The sequence below is a fragment of the Mustela erminea genome, chromosome 10 (assembly GCF_009829155.1).
Source record: "Mustela erminea isolate mMusErm1 chromosome 10, mMusErm1.Pri, whole genome shotgun sequence".
NCBI classification, from domain to species: domain Eukaryota; kingdom Metazoa; phylum Chordata; class Mammalia; order Carnivora; family Mustelidae; genus Mustela; species Mustela erminea.
In genome coordinates, this window is record NC_045623.1 from 92,537,357 (window position 1) to 92,556,053 (window position 18,697).

At 45.3% G+C, this 18,697-nt stretch overlaps 1 protein-coding gene and 1 long non-coding RNA gene across 2 annotated transcripts in view; one reads left to right on the forward strand and one right to left on the reverse strand.

Annotated features, from left to right (window-relative positions):
* Window positions 1-7,023, reverse strand: PITHD1 (PITH domain containing 1). The gene is made up of 6 exons (XM_032303580.1): window positions 6,757-7,023; window positions 6,021-6,064; window positions 5,584-5,661; window positions 2,290-2,394; window positions 1,485-1,593; window positions 1-932 (listed from the first exon to the last, which is right to left on the reverse strand). The coding sequence occupies exons 1-6, from the start codon at window positions 6,952-6,954 to the stop codon at window positions 831-833; spliced, it is 636 nt and encodes a 211-aa protein (XP_032159471.1). The 5' UTR covers window positions 6,955-7,023; the 3' UTR covers window positions 1-830.
* Window positions 7,024-7,147: 124 nt separating this feature from the next.
* The window catches only part of LOC116568088, a 43,720-nt gene continuing 32,170 nt past the window's right edge, over window positions 7,148-18,697 (forward strand). Inside the window, exons 1-2 of the long non-coding RNA XR_004276500.1 lie at window positions 7,148-7,362; window positions 7,462-7,623. This is a non-coding gene — a long non-coding RNA (uncharacterized LOC116568088). The remainder of the gene's footprint in view (window positions 7,363-7,461; window positions 7,624-18,697) is intronic.

Here is an 18,697-nt window from a genome sequence, read left to right on the forward strand (position 1 = left end):
TTAAGTCTGGCAAAGATTTATTAGGAAGCTTATTAGTTACGGTGAATAAAAACCCATGAACAGAACTGAGATCTCCAATATCGGGCATTGCGCTTACGACACTAGTTAGAAGCTAATAAACATTAAGGATGTCCCAAGGGGAATCTTACCTAAGTCCCAATCTTATCCAACCAGGATAACTCACACAGAAATGATGCCCATGCCCTCCCCAGACTGCTTACCTAGGCAGTAAGAAAAAAGACCTCCTCAAGCTATTAAGCATCATCAGGCGATTCCTGCTCTTCTAGCTCTAACCATGGGACACTAGTACATGACAGACAACTCCAAGCTGGGCAACTTGACAAGAATGCTGAACGCTGACAGGAAGAAGGAGCAAGCAGGGACAAGTATTTCTAGCTGGAGACCCTCCTGATGGCTAACAGAAACACAATGCTGAGGGCTTCAGAAAGTTTACTGGAGCCCAGGAAATAGTTTCCATTTTTTAAAAAAACAAGTCACACAAAAATCCTGCCACAAAGCAACAAGACACTTGGGATCCCGTGGCCACACTGACTGGAAAGGCAGACATTACCCAAAGACTGCCAGATGCTGATCAGCCCAAGACTCAATTTCTAGGCCCTAGAGAACCACGATTGTCCTCAGCACCCACACTACCCTCTCCGGTGGCGTGGGCTTCTTCCATCAGCCAGGTTTCTGCAGCAAGCCCCAAAGACAAAGCTTGGCAGAGGCTGTGGCACCAACTCTCTCTGGAACCTTCTCTCTCTGTCCTCCCCAACAGGATGCTGTACATCTTCACCGACACAGCGCCTCTGTGGGAGCCCTGGCCAGTCTTAGGAAATGAAGTGTGTCTGTGGGGTAACCTGATGGACCCTGTGGTCTGCTGGGTTGGCTGATGCTTCGTAATTGCAGATGGTCACCTCATGTCGGCGAAGCTGCAAGAAAAGGGAGAGTCTGGGTCAGCTGGTCATTTCCCAGACCACACACTGGAGTAGTCCTTATTCAGGTTCATTTCTGGAAGTCATCTCTTCCCCCTTCTGAAACTTTTATCCTAGGAAGACTGCAAAGATCACTATCAATAATTCACCCCATAACTCAAAAGATTTATTCCCCCACTATTACAGTGCCATCATGAGAGAAGAGGACCTTATCTATCTTATTATCTTATCTCTGGGTACCTGAAACAAGAAAAGTTATCAAAAATGTCAATGAAGAAAAGAATCTCAAAGTGAAAAAAATGAATTGATATCAACTTTATTAATTCAATTCCCTTAAAAATACCTATGGCCTGTCAAAAGAGATGGGACTGTTTACAGAAACGAAACCAAGAAAAATTATACACAGATTGAGAGCAAGTGGTATCTCACTTGCTCTTTTTTCCTTTCCTTAGAGTGTCCATATCACAGCAAACAGATGTAATCAAATGTATGTACATATGTGCAGGGTGGCGGGGGGGGAGGTTAGGTATGCTTCCCGCCCCTTCTTACCTCAGTCCATTCTCCTCTCAGACCAATATAGAAGACCTTTGTGGTATCAGCTCCAAAGTTTTTTGAAATATGAATTGAGAGATGATAGACGTTTGAAAAACGAGAAATTCTATAGTATGAAAGGAATGGATAGAGAAGACACAGGTTAAAATTCAATGACTATCTCACCACCAGGACAAAAACAACAATTTCAGCTCCAATTTGTGGTTAAAACCCAGGTAAATGTTGGAGAACATTTGGACTCTTATGTATCATTCTTCTCTTCTGGACAAGAATTGATTCAGTGGAAACTGCCTGAGCATCTTAACCAGTCCTGCTCCAAGCAATAGGAAGAGAAAAATGAGTCAACACTGCCCTGCCCTCAAGGAGCAGGAATAAGAAATGCTGTCTGACCAGGCAAGGATTCTAACCCAAGTTCGGTGTTGATCTCACCAACCTTCCCGTTAGGAAAAAGAACCAGTGAAGACGTAAGGTGGTCTTGGGTAACGTGGCCTACTGTAAACCCACTATGCAAAGAAGAATTCTGAAACCATCTTTCCCAAGTCCGCCCGAGGAGATCACTCAGATCTGTCAGCTTACAAGTTTAACAAGTCTATGGATAGCACTCTATCTCTGCCAAAAATTAACCAAGCTAAGGATCAAGTTTCCTCCACTGTTTGAACTCATTTCTCATGCTAAGAAAGCAGGAAATAGGCCAAAATTAAACTGTAAGCTCAGTAAGTGCTAATGCATATATGTTCACTGCAAATGAACACCTGCTGTTCCTCAGGAGACGCCAGAGAGTGGAGCCAGGCCAAGTGCTTACTTTGTAGCATACTCTAATTCTCCCGTAAGATCCCGATTCAGACTAAAGGTCTGATCTGGCTCCCTGTCTGTATCATCAAAGGACATCTGTGGAATGTTTTTGTACCTGAGAAAGAAAAGGGAAGAAAAATCAAGAAACGTGCCTTATCATACTGTGCATATTTTTCAGTTTTTCAAAAACTCCTTATTGACTCAACTGCCTTCAGTTTTATCAAAAGGAGATCAAATTTTAGGAATGGCATTTTACTGGCATTTATACACAAATATCTTTAAACCAACAAGAAAAGAGCTGAGAACTGCAACATAAGCCAGTGGCATCTTTGAGTGGGTTAAGATCACATGAGAAGCAACACACAAAGAGGAGGCTCAAACCAGGTCACGTGCAGCAAATGCATGGAGAGAATCAGCAACTCAGCATATTCAGACCAAGCTGAGGAGGTTAAATAAAACAGCTTACTCATGGGAGAAAAAATACTTTTGGCAGAAACCTATTAAACAAAGTTAAGAGATAAGAGCAGGTAACTTAACCCTCGAGCAATTTTTGTGTTCAAAATTACCCTATATATTGAGTCCTCTCACAGTTCTTTAAAAAAAATAAAATTTGGGGGTTTCCATTTTGGAAAGAGCAGAAAAGTCTGCCAACTCACAACGAGCTTTGGAAAGTCAAGTAAAACTGCTAGTGAAGAAAAAAGTTTTTCAAAGAAATATCTAAGAAACAGCTGTCTCCTCCATAACTCACAGATTCTAAAGACCTAAGCCACACCCCCACCATCTCTACAGTGTTTTATTAACACACCCACACAGGAGGGGCCTAGACATTAGGGGCAGCAAAACACATGTAATTTCAGAAACCAAATGTTTGCTTCAAAGTGTTTCTAAGAATGATGCACAGAATAATAACAGTGAACATTTATGAGTAGCATTATGACAGGCAGTGTAGCACTGTAGTTAAAAGCAGTGTCTCTGGAGCCAGACTTCTAGGTTTAAAGCGTGGCTCTGTCACTTACCAGCTGTGTAATTTTGGGGAAGTGATTTAACCTCTCTGTATCTGTTTCCTCACTTAGAAAGTGGGAATAGTGCTAATACATATTGCATATAATGATGAGATTAAACTAAATCAATTCTAAGATATGTACACTTTAAAATTTGACAATGGAAAATTTCAAATATATACAGAAGCAGAGAGAAAAATACAATGAATATCCATTTATTTATCACTCAGCTTCAATAATCAACATTATCTCTATTTCCTATCACCCTCATTTTGTTTGTGCTTGATAATTTAAAGCAATCCCAAACATTTCACTCATGTATTTCTTTTTTTTTTTTTCTTAAAAGATTTTATTTATTGGGGCGCCTGGGTGGCTCAGTGGGTTAAGCCGCTGCCTTCGGCTCAGGTCATGATCTCAGGGTCCTGGGATCGAGTCCCGCATCGGGCTCTCTGCTCAGCAGGGAGCCTGCTTCCTCCTCTCTCTCTCTCTCTCTCTCTCTGCCTGCCTCGCTGCCTACTTGTGATCTCTCTCTGTCAAATAAATAAATAAAATCTTTAAAAAAAAAAAAAAAAGATTTTATTTATTATTTATTTGACAGAGAGAAACACAGCTGGGGCGCCTAGGTGGCTCAATGGGTTGAGCCTCTGCCTTTGGCTCAGATCATGATCTCAGGGTCCTGGGACTGAGCCCCATGTTGGGTGCTCTGCTTAACAGGGAATCTGCTTACCCCCTTCTCTCTGTCTGCTGCTCTGCCTACTTGTGAGCTCTGTCAAATAAATAAATAAAATCTTTAAAAAAAGAGAGAGAGAACACACAGCAAGAGAGGGAACACAAGCAGGGGGAGTGGGAGAGGGAGAAGCAGGTTTCCCGCTGAGCAGGGAGCCAAGGTGGGGCTCGATCCCAGGACCCTGGGACCACGACCCAAGCCAAAGGCAGACGCTCAATGACTGAGCCACCCAGGCGTCCCTTTAGTATTTATTTCCAAAAAGTAAGAACTTCTTAAAATACCACTCTTAAAATGATACCATTTTACAAAAATTAACAATTGACAATAATTCCTTAAAATCCTCTAACACCTCGTCTGTGTTTAAATTTCATTAAATACCAACTTAACCTTTCTAGATGTGTCAGTGGCATGTCACAGTTGAATAAGCAAATTTTTAAAAATTAATGGCATGTAAGAGAATTACAATGAATGACACCTTAGATCTGGTAAAGTATAATATATGTAAAGTGCTCAGAACCAAGGACTATTTAAGTATTTGTACCTGCCCTACCATAACTGGACATTTATTATGTTCTGGACTTACTATATAAGCTCTTTACATGTTATGTATCAATCATCTCCACAGTCTTAAGAGGTTCACACTATTACTACTGTCATTTTACATATGAGAGCACTGAGATAAAGAGAAGGAATGCCCCAAAGTCATGCAGCTCACCAGTGGTACAGCCAGAATTTGAACCCAAGCAGTTTATTCCAGAGCCCACTCTTCACCACAACGCAACACAGACTTCTAGTTTTCTCAAGTCTATCCATCTCCCCAGTAAACAAGTCTCCAAAACCATCAACTCAAACATACTGTTTCCTTAAAATGATTAAATATGTGGGTTTGGTTTCAAATTCATGTTTCTAACTTTCAAAAACAGTATCAATTTCTTAAATTTCTCACTTAAATTGACCAATTTTTCAGGAAAAAAAATTTTTTATGTATAAAGTTCTTCTGGTATTTCTTTCTCTACCAGTCAAGAATGTTTCCCCCTACTTTTAGGAAGGCTATGCCAGACTAAGGCAAGCTGTCAAAAATGGAGTACTAACCCTGGTAGCAGATCCAGTGTTACAAGAGGTTTACAGAACTTTGCTAACTACAGGACATGCACATGCAGATGGAGAAGTAATTCCGTGTCAACGAAAACACACGCTAAGATTTTAACCGTGTGAAATAACACGAGTAAATTTGGAAACTAAGCCCAAGCGTAGAAACCACAAAGATCATTGAGATCTGCAGCTGGGTTACTAAGAAAACAGCAAAGTCATCAACAGTTGGCCTTTAATGGATGCTCTCTCGATGAATGGTGTCACAGCAAGTACACAAGCTACTGGCCCTAAAGATGGTTAATCTAAAAAAGTCGTTAAATCAGGAAGAGATAAGTGTATTCTGATACAGAACAAGACCAAGATTTGGGGGGAGGGGGATATTTAACCCAGTAAAAAGAAAAAAGTGTGTAATTCTGGAATAAAGTGCTACCAGAGAAAAAAGAGAACTAGGAGCTTCCTGAGGGCCTGAGCCCTCACCACTTACAGTCTCATCTCAGAGGGGTGTGAGTCATCGTCCTCTCCCATTATAATGATGCCTTTGAGCTTGACATTGCCTGTAAATCTGCCAGAATGCAAAAGAAGTTGTCAACCTGGGTATGAACTTTTGTGTAGCTATGTGACCCTGGACAAGACCCTTCCCCTTTCTGGGCTTCAGTTTAACTCATGTGTCAGACCTGTACCAGAACATTTCTAAGATCCTGTCTGCCTCTGGCATTCTGCAGTTCTAAGATATTTACCTTGACTCCTCAGTTATCTTTCAACAGATACATCTTTATGCTTTCCTCCTCAAACCCACTACACTGTAATTTCTCCCATTTCTAGAAACAGATGTGTGCCGTTGACACAACCAATGAATGAATCCTGAGAAGACAACTGGGTATAGCCTGTCTAGCCTGAGGCAAACACCAAGGAGATACTTACGGAATATTAAACAGAAGCTCTTCATCTGCATCACTTTCAACAAACTGGAGGGGACAGGGAGTGGGGAGGAGAAAGCAACAAATATTTGCTGAGAGCCTACAATTTCAGGCGTCTTCCACCCTGTTCTATGACTGGAGTTCAAGGCCAATAGTCAACCTCCCTGGGTGTTCCAGCACTTTTTAACTTGATGCTAATAAGTTAATAGTCTATAGACCATCCTCTGGGAGGGTTCTTCAATAGGGAGCCCCTGAATGAACTTCCAGACCCAACCAGCCTTCTGAAATCGTGTGTAAAAATCCATGCCAGAGCGTTCAAACGGCTCTGTGACCCCACAGTGGTAAATGCTCTAGAACTGGTAGCACGCTTCTTCCGCCTAGCCTGTCTTTGGTCTGCATCAGGTGATATGATTAAGCAGTCACTGGGACTAGCAGTCAAACAGTAGGGAAAACGCCCTCACGGCCATCCTTCGCCACCTCCTGAAGCTCTGGAAGAGAATACTGACTGTGTAAAGCCAAAGCGCCCCTTCCCCTCTCTGGGCCTCAGTTCCTCTATCTGCAAAATGGGGAGACTCGACCCTGTTTTCTTCCCAGGGGCAGGGCAGGTGACGGGCACGGGAAAGCGCTTGGCAAGCGGGCTGTCGTTATTTTTAACAGCAGCACTGAGGCCGACAGAGAAGACGGGAGGCCCCGCGCGGGTCCCCGCCTCGCCAGCCCGCCCCAGGCCCCGGAAGGCCCACCTTGGAGCGGTCGGTCCGCTCCTCCCACGGCTTGAAGACACCGCGGCCGCTGCCCTCCCGACTCTCGTTGAGGCACTGCAGCCGCTCCAGGTCGATGCGCAGGTAGAGGCCGTAGGCCAGGCCGCGCTGTTCGGGCGGCTCCTCCCGCTCGGCGGCGCAGCGACAGCCGCCCCCGCCGTGGCTGTGGCCGTGCGACATGGCGACGCCGCCGCCCGCGCGTCCCCTCTGCCCCGCCGCCGCCGCCGCCGCCGCCGCCTCCCGCACAGCGATCACCCCACTCCGCTCCGGCCGCCAAGCGCGCCGCGGCCGCCGCGTCGTAAAAGGCGCCCCTGTGCGGCGCATGCGCCCGGAGAGAAAGGGGGCGGGACTCGGAGAAGGTTTGACGCTTGACAAGCGCTTGCAGGTGCCAGAGCGTCAGCCCTGGAGGGGGATGGTATGGCTCTCCCCGCTACTCAGGTGTGGAAACTGCAGCTCAGAGAGATTAGGCTCCCGTTCCGAGTAAATGACGGGATTGGGATTCGGTTCCTCCTCCTCATTAGGCTAAAGTCTGTGCTCTTTTGCCACCAAAGTTGGGAGTTGGTCGAGGAAAGCGTGAGCAGTGATAAGGTTCGGAGGGTTGGGAGCAAAACGTTATCGCCGCTTCACATGTGCACCAGCAGGCTTGTAAAGCTCACAGCCTCACTCTCATAACCACTCTCTTCATAGTGGGCTTAGCGGTCGAGAGCAGGCTTCACGGACGACCGGATCTGGAGACAAGTCCTGGGTCTGCTACTAACACTGTGACGCTCTCAATAAGTCATTTTCCCCATCCCGAGACTTCGTTTCCTCGTCTGTAAAGTGGGAGTGATAACATGTTATAGGATCACAGTGAGTATTACATGAGATAATGAATTTAACTCTTCACAGTGGCTGACACATGGTAAAATTTCAATGGCTGAGTCAGATCTTGGTTCAAATCTAAGAACCGCGGACTTCCTAGCCATGTGGACTTTGGCAAGTGTCTCAACCTCTCTGAGTCTCAGTTTACCACTGTAAAGTGCAAAGATCCGGCTAGATGACCTTTAAATCCCCTTGCCATGTGACATATCAGAGCAGTTTTTTCAAAAACTGTGACCCATTAATGGGTCTTAAAACTCATTTAGACTGCTGTGACTAACATTAAAAAAAAATAAAATAGTGTATAACTTAAAAATTCAGAATATATCACACAATTTATAGAATTTTGGTTCCAGTTTGGGGTTTGTGTACTCAGGTGCAATGTAAAGTGTTTTTCATGTTGTGGGTTGAAGTCAAAAGAATTGGAAGCCAGTGTTTAGAATTGAAATGATTTTGGATTCACAGCAGACTGTGTTCTTACTGCTGGTGGGGAGGGGGAAAGACACTGGATGTAGAGAGAGTTATGGGATACTCTGGATACCCCGTTGCCTTTCATGCCTGGCTCTTGTCTGGAGTGCCCAGACAAGACTGGGGGCTGGCAAAATACAACAAAAAGATATCCATCTGGTTAAGTTCTACTCAAAAATATTTTGATGTCTGCGGTGCCTGGCTGGCTCAATCAGTAGAACATGCGATTCTTAATCTCAGAGTTCTGAGTTCCAGCTCCACACTAGGCGTGGAGCCTACTTAAAATATTTTGATGTCCTAGTTCAATTCTTTGTGAAATAGGCAAGCTTGGTTCTGGTTCAGAACAGTACAATGTCACAGATTATTTCTACTTTGCAATCGCAGTTTCAGGCTAGGAGTCTGGCACATAGTAAACACTTGGCAAATATTTGTTTAATTGGACGACAGAAGCCTTTCGTTGGAAAGACCATGCCCCACTGCAGGACTAACACAGGCCTTACCCAAAACAACTACTCACTTTTGGCTTCTTTCCTGTCATTTTCATCACTCTCATCCTTTACTGATTTGTTGAGTACTAGGTTCCAGGCATTATACTCGTGATTCTGTAGATTACCTGGGCAGTTTTTTTCTGGGGCAGTTTGGCTTGGACTGGGTAATTTGGAAAGGCCCTACTCACCTGTCTGGTTGATGTCGGCTGTCCACTGAGGCAGCGGGCCTATACGCCTCTAGCAGGCCACCTGAGCTTAGTCACGTGGTGGCAGTTACAGAGTTCTAGCAACGAGAGATGGAAGACCCAATTGCATGTGCACTTTTTAACCCTCTTCTCCTGTAATTTTTGCTAATGTGCCATCAGCCGAAACAAGTTTCATGGCCCAATCCAAACTTAAGGGTGGAGGTATTGACTACACCTTTTGACTGAGAGAACTACAAAATCCTGTGGCTCCTTTCCCCTCCTCCCCAATATATCTGTATTAATTATCTTCTGTTATGTAACCCATTACTCCGACACATAACAGCAAAACAAGTTAGTATTTATCTCAGTCTCTCTGAGCCGGGAATTTGGGAATGGTTTAGCTGGGTGGTTCTGGCCCAGTTCTCTCACAAGCCTACAGTCTTTCAAGGCTTAACTGGGGCTGGAGGATCCACTTCCAAGATGGCGCACTCACATGGCTGGCAAATTGGTTCAGGCTGTTGACTGGAGGCTTCACTTTGTTTGTCATACACACCTCTCCCTAGGACTGCTTGAGTGTCCTTAGGACATAATAGCTGGCGTTCACCAAAGCAGAGAGAGAAAGGAAGAAACCACGTGTTTTATGTGCTAGCTTAGAAATCACGTATTGTCAATTCCCAGATATCGCATGGTTCCACAGGTCAGCCATATTCAAAGTGTGAAGAACCTGTGTCAGGGTACAAATAGCAGGAGATAGAACTCATTAAAGGCTGGCCACCACACTACCATCCATGCTAAGTGACCATTGACAATGTCTTTCGTTTTCTCTTATACTTAATTCGTAATTTAAGTGAAGATAAAATTCATCTCGAAATTTGAAGATATTGCTGTTTTCTTCTAGCTTTGAGAAGTACACTGCCATTCTGATTCCTGATTCTTTGCATGGGTGTCCCCCCCTGCTCCCTTTCTGGAAGCTTTTAAGCTTTTCTCTTGGTCCCTGGTACTCTGAAATGTGATGATGTTGTGCTTTGTTGTGGCTCTTCTGTGAGTCACTGTGCTGGAGACCTGATGGACCCTTTCAGTTTTAGAATCTTAGAACAGAAAGTGGGCATACAGGTTAGGACATCCGCACACTTGTGCACAAGGCCCCTTGCAGAGGAATGCAGTTAGGGGCATGGAGAAAAGGGGGCATGGGGCTATCGTCCTGCTTTCCTACCTTCCACCACCCTCTAGAGCAGAGTTCTGAGAAGCCAAGAAATTTGAATGTGGTCTTCCAGATCATTGTGAAGGTTTATTTTTCAAGGTAGCCCAATAGACTGTATTTCATTTAACAGCTCATGAAATCCATTTGTAACTTTTTAAAAAGATTTTATTTATTTGAGAGAGAGACTGAGAACACCAGTAGGGGAAGGGGTAGAAGGAGAGGGAGAAGCAGACTCCTTACTGAGGAGGGAGCGCCCTGGGATCATGACCTGAGCTGAAGGCAGACGCTTAATTGACTGAGCCACCCAGGCGCCCCTCATTTATAACTTTTTTTTAAGATTTTTTTTTTTTTAATTTGACAGAGAGAGAGAGAGAGATCGAGAGAGAGATCACAAGTAGGCTGAGAGGCAGGCAGAGAGAGAGGGGGAAGCAGGCTCCCTGCTGAGCAGAGAGCCCAATGCGGGGCTCGATCCCAGGACCCTGAGATCATGACCTGAGTCGAAGGCAGAGGCTTAACCCACTGAGCCACCCAGATGCCCCCATTTATAGCTTTTTAAGTATGCCTCCAAGGTGTGTACTTTTACCCCAGTCCTGCAAATATTAGGCATGGCCTACTGGGCAAGTTGCTTACTCTCCTCAGATTTGTCATACCTAAAATGGCAATAATAATAATAAATAATAGTAATAAATTCTGTAGGGTTTTACTATCAGGGTAATGTGAGATCATGCTTGGAAAATGGAACAACGTCAGTAGGAAAAAAGTTAAAAAGTAACTCACAGTTGCTATGAACAAGACTTTGGCTTAGCGCCTCCGTCTGGTTGAGTGGGAAAACTGCAATTGCTTCAAAGGACTGGCTTTGGGCGGAAACCAGCAGTTGCAGAGTAATTTAGCTCTGATTTGGGAATAACACCCTTTTGCCTCTGCTTACTGGGCTTACTCTACCTGTCCCTTCTCTTGAATTCCTGTGCTGCAGGGGAGACTGAGAACAGATGGAAATTCTCACTAACTTCTAGGACTCTGTGGCGTAGGTAGGAAAAGGTTCCAATTTTTTTCTTTCTCTCATTCTCTGGTTCATTGGGAATATTTCTGTGGTTCAAGGACTGCTAAATTTGTACCTTCTCACCCGTCTTAATTAGGCTGGAAGGAGAGAACCGTTTTTCTTTTGGTTGCCTCTGTGTGGCAATCTGAGAATGTGGTAAAATAATCTCTAATAACCACATGGCACTGATAATATGCCAAACACTTGGCCGCAAGGTCCCTAGGGCTTTACTTATATTGTGTTTTAAACTTCATAATTGCAGGTGTCCTATTATGATCCTCATTTTATAGATGATAAAACTGGAGCTCAGAGAGGCTTAGCGACTTGCCCAAGGTCACACAGCTGATGAATATTGGAACCAGGACTTAAACTCAGGCTGTCTGTACTCTTACCCACACTGAACCTTCTCCAAATAGTAATTATCATTACTGAGTATTTCTGAGTGCCAAGGTGAGACCCCAGAGCTCAGGCTTTTAACCACCAGGCTGTACTTAACCAGCGGGGTTACTTTGGACATTCATTTCCCTCAAAGCTTCAGTCATAACAACAGTCCTTTACTAGATGCCCATTCCGTGTGGGGTCCATCACCTTATTCATCGTCAGCATCCTGGCTAACATGTCCTGAGCGCTTTCTATGTGCCAGGCACTGTCTTTGGCACTTTATATGTTTTAACTCATTACATCGTTGTATAATAGTTCTGCAGGGCTGATGTATTTTCCTCATTTTTGGAGGAAGAAACAGAGACACAGAGAGGTCAAGGGACTTGCTTGAGGACACACAGCTAGGAAGTGTGGGATTTGAAGCTGGGTGGCTTTGTAGATTACCTGGGGGTCCAAGGCTGTTGTAATTGCTTTGGGAGTCTTTGATGCTGCTAGCAAATATTTCCAGTTCTCTGTGTCCAGGCACATGGAGGGGTTGTACTTCCTTATCTCCTTGAATTTCGGCGCAATCAGTGAAACATGGTGGAAATGATGGCTGTCACTTCTGGACGTAGCTTAGCGGCCTGTGCAATATTCTTCACGTGTCCTGAAAAACGTAGCAGCACAGGTAGTGCCCTACTTTGCCTGGGTCCCTGAGAAAGGATAAAGCAGAGCCCCATCAGACCCACAAAGGACACCTAATGTGAGAAATAGACCCTGTCATTTGGAGCCACCGAAATTTGGGAGTTGTTACTACAACATGACCAAGTCCAGGGTTCCCCATCCTCAGTACTATGGACATTTGGGGGCTGATAATATTTTGCTTTGGGAGGCTGTCCTGGTGCTGTGGGATATTTAACGTTTTTTTGCCAAGTGTCTTGTTAGGGGCAAAAGTTGGGAATGACCTCCAGCCTTGCCTAACAGTCTGAGTATCCTGCCAGTCTGAAGCAGACCCCATTTTGGCATGATTTCTTTGTTTTATTTGTTTATTTATTTTGAAGTTTTTATTTATTTATTTATTTGAGAGAGAGAGAATGAGCATGAGGGAAAGGGAGAATCCAAAGCAGAGTCCACGCTGAGTGCAGAGCCTGATCCATGCGATCACGACCTGTGCTGAAGCCAAGAGTCAGACGCTTAACTGAATGAACCACCCAGGGGCCCCTATTTATTTTAATATGCTGTTAGATTCTGCTAATACTTAGGATAGTCACATCAATATTCCTAAATAAGATTGGTCTGTAATTTTTGTTGTTGTTCAGTTTTCATCCAGTTTCCATGTTGGTGTTATACTAACTTCAATAGCATTTTCCTTCCTTTGGTTTGGCTTGGAATAGTTTAAGTGGCCTTGGTATTATCTGACTTTAAGGTGGGAAGAATTTCTCTATGAAACCATCCACCTGGGAGGCTCTACAATTACTTTCCCTGTTTCTTCTGTAACGGCTCTGTTTCGACTTGACATCTCATTAGGAGTCAATTTTGGCAAGTTTACACACACACACCCCCAGAGAATTATCCACTTCATATAGGTTTCCTGATCTGTTTCATATATTTGTGGCCCAGGACTCTAAGAGCTGGGAAATTTTACAAAGAAGTCTAGATTTCCGGGGGCACTTGGGTGGCCCAGTCACTTTAGAATCTGCCTTCAGCTTAGGTCACCAGCCCAGGGTCCTGGGATAGAGCCCCTAGTTGGGCTCTCTGCTCAGTGGGGAGCCTGCTTCTCCCTCTGCCCCTCCCCCTGCTTACACTCTCTGTCTCATACAAGTAAATAAAATCTTTATTATTTTTAAAATTTTAATTCTTTTTATTTGATAGAGAGTGAGAGTAAGTGAGAAGGGAACACAAGCAGAGGGAGTGGGAGAGGGAGAAGCAGGCTTCCCACCAAGCAGGGAGCCTGATGTGGCTCGATCCCAGGAAACTGGCATCATGACCTCAGAAGGCAGACACTTTTTTTTTTTTTTTAAAGATTTTATTTATTAATTTGACAGAGAGAAATCACAAGTAGACGGAGAGGCAGCCAGAGAGAGAGAGAGAGGGAAGCAGGCTCTCTGCTGAGCAGAGAGCCCGATGCAGGACTCGATCCTAGGACTCTGAGATCATGACCTGAGCCGAAGGCAGCGGCTTAACCCACTGAGCCACCCAGGCGCCCCAGAAGGCAGACACTTAATGACTGAGCCATGCAGGCGCCCCAATAAATAAAATCTTAAAAAAAAAAAAAAAGAATTCTATATTTCTGTCTTTTTAAAAAAATTCTAAAGATGTGACAGCACTGGGCCCTGCCTTCCTTCTACTTTGAGACAATGGGGGATCTAGATAAATAGCTTTCACTTCCTGTTTCTGTCCACCCCCACTATTATCTTATACCAAACTCCTGGCATATGAGTTTGTGATTCCTGAGATAAGAAGGAATTAGGAAGAGTCTCTGCTGTTTCTGTGGTTGTTCGGGGCTATAGTTTAAGGGATCTGAAAGAACAGATAGGAGTCCAAAAATAGAAAAGTCGAATAACTCTGTCTGGGGCAGCACAGACTAGGGTTTCAGTTATCAGGAAGGACTTGCTGACCTCAAAGTTAGTGCTCAGCTTGTGACCCTAAAACTTCAATTTCTATCAATAGGAAATAAAGCTTTTCCTTTCATTCCGCATTTCGAGAGAAAGAAGGAAGAACATTTAAAAATAATATTGAGGGGCACCTGGGTTGCTCAGTCATTAAGCAGCCTCCTTCGGCTAGGGTCGTGATCCCAGGGTCCTGGGATCAAGCCCCACATCGGGCTCCCTGCTTGGCAGGAAGCCTGCTTCTCCCTCTCCCACTCCCACTGCTTGTGTTCCCTCTCTCACTGTGTATCTGTCAAATAAATAAACAAAATCTTCAAAAACAAGCAAAAAAAACAAACCAGTTCTTATTAAAAAGTAATAATAATTAAAAAAAATAATACTGAGTTCCCTTTCTCTCATTGAATCCTTACATGAATTCCCGTGAGGTGTCATTATGCCCATTTTACAGGCAAGGAAACAAAGTCCAAGAGGTGTCACAAAGCTAAAGGATGGCGGAGTTGGGATTCGAACCTGGACCTCTCTTCAAAGCTCATGCATAGTTTTTCCACTATGCTAGGCATTTCCAAACCAGGCTGTTCATCACTGGGGAAGTACTTGAAAAGTACTTACTTCCAGATCCAACCTCTGATCTATGTGAACAGATTTCTGCAGTGGGGCCCCAAAGAAGTCTGTATCTTAAACGATGATTGGGGCAGTAATCTGATTACTGTCTCCTCTGCTAGATGGAAGCTCCAGGAATGCAGGGACCGTGTCTGTCTGATTCAGTGACACAGGACGGGGCAAAGTGTGGGCTGTGTCATGGAATGTGCAAACTTCCCAGCTCTGACCCATGGGTCAGCTGCAAAGAGCTTATAAACTATCTGCAGCCAACGAGCCAGAGCAGTTCTCAAACTTTTTAATGTACATTTTAAGAATTGCTTGGGTTTTTAAAATTTTTCATCTTTTTCAATGTGCACGTTAGGGCCCCAACTCCAGAAATTCTATACTTGAGAAACATGGGTGTAGCTATATAAAATTTTCAGTGGCTTGCCCTTTCCACAGAGGATTCTGAAAGGGGTTGAGACAGTAGGCATCACAGAAAGAGAAGTCTGGGGGCGTGTGAAGACAGACTGCCCGTTTCACCATTTGGGCCAAGAATCAAGAGACCCGAGTGGATGTGGAACCCGAGGGGAGAGTGTCTGTGAAGGGGGCATCTGTCAAGGTGATGTGCCAGCCAGAGGGTTGTTCTTGGCATTAGTTAAACGCAGCAGAGAGAAGAAATCACTGTTCGCAACAATTAGGGTGTTTCTTGGCATTGGGGTTTGGCCTATCGCGGGTGTGTGATTGTATAGATGGTTAAATGTGACTGACCACCTGTGCTTGGGAGTCCGGCCAGCACACAGCACCTTGCTCACCGACTGTGAGCTTGCATGCGTTCTTGTTTTTTCGTTTTAAAAATGGGGCCCTGACCACCTACCTGGAAAGATCACTATGATCACTGAGACGATGTAGGGGAGTCTGAGGGTATCTGCCACATGCTGGGTGGTTACTCTTACCCAACTGCCTGCCGGACAGGTGTGCTTCTCTGTATCTCCAAGTCTCATCCAGGTTCTGGCTCAGCAAATGTTGAATTAATGAGTGAAGAACAAGGTGCTAACTTACAAACTCCAGGAAAATCATCCATCAGATACCACGTTCCATAATTTACTTCAAATGCATGGTAACTTCTTACAGTGAGCATTCGATCCAGTAAAGGTTGGGGAAAGTTAAGGCCATACACCAAGAATGCCCTCTTGAGGAGAGAAGGATAATAAAAATGTGCTTCGGGGAGATGATGTCGGTTTGATGGAAGATCCAATCCAACACAGGGGCGCCTAGGTGGCTGAGTCAGTTGAGCGTCTACTCTTGGTTATGGCTCAAATCCTGATCCCAAGGTGGTGAGATGGTGCCCCATGTTGGGCTCCCTGCTCAGCACGGAGTCTGCTTAAGATCCTCCCTCTCGCCTACCACCCCTCCCAGGCTAGTGATCTCACTCTTAAAAGAAAAAAAGATACGATGCAATGTATGCAGAGGCTGCACCAAGCCCTGGGCTCCACTAGCCAGAGGCTGAGCGTCCTGCTAGCCAGGGCCAATGGGCAGGGCCTGAAGTTCTTGCTGACGTGACCTTTCTGCATCAGTTGTCATTATGCTCTCATTGGGAAGTCCCTGAAGACAGAGGGGACTCCCCTGGGTCCTTCACACGCCCGAGGCACTGACAGGTGGAGTGGTACCCACTCTGCAGCCAGAAACCTGGGTTTCTCGCCTTTTCCTTTGCTGCAGGTGGGCTGCATGATCTCCCCCCTGAGCCCCAGCTTCTGCTTGTAATACGGGGTTAATGTCTCAGTCTCAGGAGGTACTTGTCATCTGAGGTTCCTCCCTTTGCTCAAGGGTTCTCCCCCCCGACCCCAGAACTCCCATCCCCAGTCCCACTTCGCTACAGAAATCCAACATCCTTTACAGAGCCCCGTCCAGGGATTAAGCTCTCTGCCACACAACTCAGGAACCAGACTCTTGGTGACCAACTGCTATGCGCAGACACAGTAAGGGAGAAAGGAAAAAAACCACAGTATGGGGTTTTTTGTTTTTGTTTTTTATTTAGACATGGAATTTTCCTTCCTTTTCATATAACTTATCTAATTAAAATATTCATCTTGGTAGTTACCACAAAAAAGTAACATAGAAAATTGTATTTACATTTTGGGACCAAAATACAAATGAAGAGCAGGATGATACCTTGCTCCTTTCCCTCCCACTTCCCAGAAAGAGAAAGCCCCAAAGAAACTGCTCATTACACCAAGGATCACAAAGGGTTAATTTGTAATTTGGTGATCTGTATGTAGTGTAGCACAGGAAAACAATTGCACACGTTTTCACAAATGAGACCAAAGGTTCAACATCGTCCTGTGTGTCTGCTCTGCAGCCACTTCAATAACCAGGTGAGAAGGTTGCTCAGAAATTCGGCTTTTCCTCTGCCCTCCTTACTCTTCTCACCAAGTCACATCCCTGATGCAGACACGCTCGGAGGGGGAGGAGGGAAAGATCTGGCTCTAAGCGAACAGGGCAGATCAAAAAACCTGTATGTGCTAAAAATGGGCGGCGATGGTGGCACGAACAAATGTGTCCTTCCTTCCCTCCCTGCCTAAAAACTCCTAATAAAGGAGATGAGATCCTGCACAACTGAATCTGCAGTAGGAAAAACTGGTTTCAATGACAAAGACTTGAACACACAGCTAAGAGACAAATTTGAGCTGGTGGACACCCGCAGGGAGCTATTCCAAGCCACAGCTGTCTGGCCCCGGCTCAGATGTTCACTTGGCTTTAGGGAAGAGGCTTCCTGATACCAGTTTTGCGGAGCGGGCCAGGGCTGGGGGTGAATGGTAAGACAGACAAGCAGGAGAGAGAGTGTTTTACCCAATTCAGAAACACAGCAGATGAAAACACGGCACTACTCGTGTCCTGCTGGGACAGGCAGCCTGTGCACCACGCACACCCGACACTGCAGCTTTGGCCGCACAGCGTCTCTGCTCGCTCTGGAATCTTCAGCCAGCCTGAGGTCTGCGGGACGGTTAAAAGCAGTGGACTCCCTGTCCTGGGCTGTGAGGGAGCTGGTCAAAGGGACTCACTGCCGAGCTCCTGAGGCCATCCTGTGAACCATGCCCTCCGCCTACCGCTTAGGCATCTTAAGGACAGGCACCTCAAGTGTATATAGCATATCTATCCCCCTGGGTCACAACCAAGTGGGTTCCTACGAGACTGGCGCTCATCCCCAGCCGAGAAGGGCACTGACGCTGCCCTCCTAAGGGCTGATCTTGCTCCTGTGTCAGCTTGCAAGTGAGCCTCCCTTCCCAAACCTAGTGGGTGTCCTTGCGGTTCTCCCCCGTCCTGATACTATAGCTCAGATACTTCCCCTAAACTGGCTGTTCCCCCGCCTCAAATTCTGGCTTAAACACTTAAAAAGTAGAGAGCGCTTCATCTGCAAACATAGCGAATTCTTGTGCTCTTTCAATCACATGATCTTATCTTTTAAAGAAAGGCAAAACAAAACCAATTTTGAACACAGCATTACAACTTTTAAAACCACTCACTTCTGCTAGCAGTTCACAGGAACAGGAGATTAAAGTGCTGGCTTCTTAGACTTAGTTGAATGGGGGGTGGGGGCACAGAAAGCCCTGCCATGTGTGCTCCCCCTGCTGGGGGGAGAAGGAAAAACAGGGGAGGAAAAAAAAGTCCCTAAAGTTTTGAATCAGAAATTATAAATCGTAAAAATGTTGGGGTTCTGTGCAAATCGATCCCCCAAGGCTCTGTGTCCTCTAGTGAGCCTCTAAAAAGTGGGAACTGGCAAAAAGGATAGGGAAAAGACTCTAGACCTTTACAAATAACCTCCTTTAATAAATACTATTTAATGAAGAAGAAAGAGATGCACCTGCATAGGAACTCAAAGCAACACTGAGAAGGGCCTCAGAGGTGAGGGGTCTGCCTTGAACACTTCCGGTCTCTATATGGAGGCAAGGCAGCCCAGGACCCACTCTTGGCCCTCTGTGCAGCAGGCACCACACAGGCTCTGAGGACGCCCAGCCCTCCCTCTGGACTAGAGTCCACGTAGGGAGGCTGATCTGGGACAGGGGAATGGCTTTCACTAGGTTTTTAATCTAATAATAAAGGACCCTGAAAATAAAAGGCTAAGTGTATGGTAGAGG